We start from the raw sequence: 6,000 nt of genomic DNA on the forward strand, positions 1-6,000 counted from the left end.
CAACACCCCTGTTTACTCCTATCCCAACACCCCTGTTTACTGCATCTCTCTGCCCTTTCCCCTCTTTTCCTTCTTTCTCTTGTTCTTGCTTTTTAGAAATTGAGACGACGAGATAAGAGATTGCCCCTACCATGGCAGCCTGCTACCCATTGATAAAACCATATCTAATCCTTCTAGGGCCCCCAGCGCCACCAATGCACTCATCTCTGAGTCTGTCAACAGAGAGAGAGAGAGAGAGAGAGAGAGAGAGAGAGAGAGAGAGAGAGAGAGAGAGAGAGAGAGAGAAAGAGAGAGAGAGAGAGAGAGAAGAGAGAGAGAGAGAGAGAGAGAGAGAGAGAGAGAGAGAGAGAGAGAGAGAGAGAGAGAGAGAGAGAGAGAGAGAGAGAGAGAGAGAGAGAGAGAGAGAGAGAGAGAGAGAGAGGGAGAATCTGTCTTTTCATTTTCTCCTTTAGAACCGGGAACAAAAGTGTCACGTTTTATCTGTGAACTTTTTTTGGGGGGGGAGAGGATATTGGGCTGGATGAATCAGTTGGCTTCCCATGTTCTTGGCAAAACGTACATGTCAACCAGTCTCCAGGTCTTCCTTATTTGTGTAGTAGCGATGTGTCCTATGAATCAAACCTGTATTTTGCTACTTAAAAAAAAACATATCTACAGGGGTTAACTGTTCTGGTATATCATAAAACCAAGGTTACTTTTGAACTTCATGAACTAATCCTACTCTGTTTTACAGCAGTTACTTTGACATTAATTACATTTGGTGTGATAGAAAATACAATGAAAACGGACAATTTTAAGAGTTTCTGGTGAAATTACTGGTCACGTTTTCCGTCTTTTAGTATTGCTTTCATTCCAGGACTTGGTCTCCACCACCACATGACATCAATGTAAGGATTATACATAAAGAGACATGTTCAAATATACCATGACATTCTCCAATCTCCAATTAATGTGCAGCACAATGTATTCTAAGGGAATCTACCATGTAATAGAGACAGTATTTCACTGTTTGAGAAGGCAGTTTTATGAACCACAAGATGTTTACATCATGGAATATTAATCAAAAGGTGAACAGCAATTACATCCAAATGTAAATCATAATTTCTATGAATCCCTGTTGTCGTCATGGGTATGATTTTTATAGAAGGCAGCTGAGTAGGAGCAGGATGATTTGCTTGGATGGGGAAAATAGCATCTATCTAATGGGTTATTATCATCATCAGAGACGTTTCTCTATTCTGTTCGCTTGGTTTAATAACATCTATCTAACTGGTTATTATCATCCCCAGAGATGTCTCTCTATTCTGTCCGCTTGGTCTCACCAACAGAAAGCACATCACAAAATAACAAAGATTCACATTCACATTCACACTAGTCCTGACACCCAAGGGTTCTGTCAGAGCAGCACCAGAGAGGACAGAGTCCTGACACCCGAGGGTTCTGTCAGAGCAGCACCAGAGAGGACAGAGTCCTGACACCCGAGGGTTCTGTCAGAGCAGCACCAGAGAGGACAGAGTCCTGACACCTGAGGGTTCTGTCAGAGCAGCACCAGAGAGGACAGAGTCCTGACACCTGAGGGTTCTGTCAGAGCAGCACCAGAGAGGACAGAGTCCTGACACCTGAGGGTTCTGTCAGAGCAGCACCAGAGAGGACAGAGTCCTGACACCTGAGGGTTCTGTCAGAGCAGCACCAGAGAGGACAGAGTCCTGACACCTGAGGGTTCTGTCAGAGCAGCACCAGAGAGGACAGAGTCCTGACACCTGAGGGTTCTGTTAGAGCAGCACCAGAGAGGACAGAGTCCTGACACCCGAGGGTTCTGTCAGAGCAGCATCAAGGAGGACAGAGTCCTGACACCCGAGGGTTCTGTCAGAGCAGCACCAGAGAGGACAGAGTCCTGACACCTGAGGGTTCTGTCAGAGCAACACCAGAGAGGACAGATGCTTGCAGGCAGATGGAGGAGGAGCGGAGTTCTCTCACTTATAGCCAAGGCACAAAGTATATACGGTACATGTAGGTGCAGGCAAAACAACCAGTTTTCACCTTGATCTGTCTTTGGAGGGAAAAAAGTATGTAAAGAAGAACATTGAGTCGCCGCTGACAACAGGAGCCGTGGATGGTAATTCATCCATACCATTGATGTGTAGGACACAGACACAGGGAGAGGTAGGTAGTGGAGGGAGAGCTATGCTGACTCCCCTCCCTATTGCTCTGTGATTATAGGGTGGAGTTTTTCTCAGAATCAAGGCAGCTGCCATTGTGTTTTCAGGCAGCTCACACGACCTTGTGACTCCTCTATTCTTCAAAACGTATTAGGGCTTTTCATCACAAGGTCAAAGAGAAAGTAACTACTAGATATTTAGATTGGAGTAGAAGATTGTAATCACCATTATAATTGAGATGCTGATAGAGTGCTCCTCCAAAAGTTAACCCCTTATATAATGCTGCTAGAGACTACTCATATGTTTAACCCCTGTTATAATGCTGCTAGAGACTACTCCTATAGTTAACCCCTGTTATAATGCTGCTAGAGACTACTCCTATAGTTAACCCCTTACATAATGCTGCTAGAGACTACTCCTATAGTTAATCCATTATATAATGCTGCTAGAGACCACTCCTATAGTTAACCCCTGTTATAATGCTGCAAGAGACTACTCCTATAGTTAACCCCTTATATAATGCTGCTAGAGACTACTCCTATAGTTAACCCCTTATATAATGCTGGTAGAGACTACTCCTATAGTTAACCCCTTACATAATGCTGCTAGAGACTCATCCTATAGTTAACCCCTTACATAATGCTGCTAGAGACTACTCCTATAGTTAACCCCTTATATAATGCTGATAGAGACTCTTTATATTGTTCACCCCTTATATAATGCTGCTAGAGACTACTCATATATTTAACCCCTGTTATAATGCTGCGAGAGACTACTCATATTGTTCACCCCTTATATAATGCTGCTAGAGACTACTCATATTGTTCACCCCTTATATAATGCTGATAGAGACTCTTTATATTGTTCACCCCTTATATAATGCTGCTAGAGACTACTCATATTGTTCACCCCTTATATAATGCTGCTAGAGACTACTCATATAGTTAACCCCTGTTATAATGCTGCTAGAGACTACTCATATAGTTAACCCCTGTTATAATGCTGATAGAGACTCTTTATATAGTTTATATAGTTTATATATTTTGACCTCCTTTTTAATGGACGGTAGGGAAAATTGACCATAACATTTGACGTCCTTGTACATAAAGACACAATAGCGTGTTCTTCCTATAAGATAAACCATGTGATGAAAATAGCAAGGCCAGTTTATTACAGAGTGAAGCCCTTTCCCTGGTCTTCAATGGTATGTTGAACTCAATGGGAAAACCTGGTAAAATTAACTAAATGAAAGAAAATAAATTAATGGACAGTAGCCACTTACTGGACTCAGGGTCAGAGTTTCCGTCTCCCTCGGTGCGGCTGTTGGGCGAAGTCTGTTGGTAGTACTCTTCCTGGGGGAAGCCGAGGGGGAGAGGCTGAGTGGTGCTGGCAGTGCTGCTGGGCTCGTGGTCCCCTAGACCACTGTCGCTACAGCTCTCCTGAGAACCATCCGGGAGGTGGAACGTCACACGACGCTGGGTCTGATGGAAACACACCGAAACACAACGTTCATTTAACGTTACACGACGCTGGGTCTGATGGAAACACACCGAAACACAACGTTCATTTAACGTCACACGACGCTGGGTCTGATGGAAACACACCGAAACACAACGTTCATTTAACGTTACACGACGCTGCGTCTGATGGAAACACACCGAAACACAACGTTCATTTAACGTTACACGACGCTGTGTCTGATGGAAACACACCGAAACACAACGTTCATTTAACGTTACACGACGCTGGGTCTGATGGAAACACACCGAAACACAACGTTCATTTAACGTCACACGACGCTGGGTCTGATGGAAACACACTGAAACACAACGTTCATTTAACGTTACACGACGCTGCGTCTGATGGAAACACACCGAAACACAACGTTCATTTAACGTTACACGACGCTGCGTCTGATGGAAACACACCAAAACACAACATTCATTTAACGTTACACGACGCTGGGTCTGATGGAAACACACCGAAACACAACGTTCATTTAACGTCACACGACGCTGGGTCTGATGGAAACACACCAAAACACAACGGTCATTTAATGTTACACAACGCTGGGTCTGATGGAAACACACCGAAACACAACATTTGTTTAACGTCACACGACGCTGGGTCTGATGGAAACACACCGAAACACAACGTTCATTTAACGTCACACGACGCTGGGTCTGATGGAAACACACCGAAACACAACGCTCATTTAACGTTACACGACGCTACGTCTGATGGAAACACACCGAAACACAACGTTCATTTAACGTTACACGACGCTGGGTCTGATGGAAACACACCGAAAAACAACGATCATTTAACGTCAAACGTTGCTGGGTCTGATGGAAACACACCGAAACACAACGTTGATGGAAACATTCATTTAACGTTACACGACGCTACGTCTGATGGAAACACACCGAAACACAACGTTCATTTAACGTCACACGATGCTGGGTCTGATGGAAACACACCGAAACTCAACGTTCATTTAACGTCATACGACGCTACGTCTGATGGAAACACACCGAAACACAATGTTCATTTAACGTTACACGACGCTGGGTCTGATGGAAACACTCCGAAACACAACGTCCATTTAACATCACTGGTGGTTGGTCTTAAAACACCACAGAATAATATGTTGTTTCATATGTTTTGGTGGACAATGTTAACGTGTTCAGCTGCAAAGGGAGCGAATTCAATCACCTTGGATACGGCAGTTGGGGAAAATGTCAGACTAATTGGTTGCCTATTATGGGATGTGTTCTTGCATGTCTAACAAGACAAGTCCCCATCACTGTCACGTCTTCTCTGACAAATATGGTATTACGTCATGACAGTTTAATTGATACAGTGGGCTTAGAACCTAAAATCAGCGCTCTTCTGAGATATAGCAGTCAAGGGTAATGTCATACTATTCAAAAATCAACAGTAACTACTGATAGTATACGTCTTTTAATTGACAGTTACTGCCCACGATATTATTATTATAATAGATGAACCCTTTTTGACGGAGATGCACCCGTGTCCTCCTTTTCCCACTGGTCCAATTCCGATAAAGGGAAAGAGGGGTGGATGAACTGACTTTGATTAGAAAAGGTCTGTCTGAGGATTGTACCAGATTGTAGATCTCCTCTCCTCTCAAAGGGGGAGTAGCTCTTTGATTTCTCCGGAGAGTTACAGAAGTTCATGGGGTGACCTTTTTCCGGAGCACGATGGTAGTACTACAAAGAGAAACACCCCATAGGGACGGTCTATAGCCACAAATGCTAGCCGTTCTTCAAGAAAAGAGAACATAGATGAGTCAAATTGTGAAACACAAAATAAAAGGGTAATTTAAAAAAATATATTTTTACATTTTATTTTTTAACCTCCAATACATTCTACACTTTTGACTTGTAATTATATTTTAAAACGGAATGAACTTAAATGAAATGTTATCAGGTCATTCTTTGCCAAGTAAAACAAAACAAAACAAATATTTATTAAACATTGAAGACAATTAACAGTGAAATGACGTGTTAGTTATTATATGCCATTGTATAAATGTGAGGCTTTTGGTTACAATGGACAGTTTGGAGAAAAAGGGCAATTTCACAGTGAATATAATGTCAATTCTCAGTCTCACATTGCATCTCACGAGGAAAATAAAATACTGCCAACGTATATATGTTATTGTGTTTCAGTTTGGAACAAATGTTTCATATAACAATATCATAGCCTCACCACAATAATCTACATTTTCTCCATCTCTAGAGCGCCTATAGCAATACAAGATTTCTGAATTAAAAACGTAATTGACACACGGTCCTTTATGCTCACAGGGGGGTCA

The 6,000-nt window shown here is 42.5% G+C and overlaps 1 protein-coding gene across 1 annotated transcript in view; it reads right to left on the minus strand.

The window, feature by feature from the left end:
* Positions 1 to 6,000, minus strand: part of LOC124011585 (protocadherin-9-like) — a 194,754-nt gene that overhangs the window by 96,642 nt on the left and 92,112 nt on the right. The window contains exon 5 of the mRNA XM_046325040.1: positions 3,442 to 3,640. Within this exon, the coding sequence (XP_046180996.1) occupies positions 3,442 to 3,640 (199 nt within the window). The remainder of the gene's footprint in view (positions 1 to 3,441; positions 3,641 to 6,000) is intronic.

The sequence above is a fragment of the Oncorhynchus gorbuscha genome, linkage group LG23 (assembly GCF_021184085.1).
Source record: "Oncorhynchus gorbuscha isolate QuinsamMale2020 ecotype Even-year linkage group LG23, OgorEven_v1.0, whole genome shotgun sequence".
Lineage (NCBI taxonomy): Eukaryota > Metazoa > Chordata > Actinopteri > Salmoniformes > Salmonidae > Oncorhynchus > Oncorhynchus gorbuscha.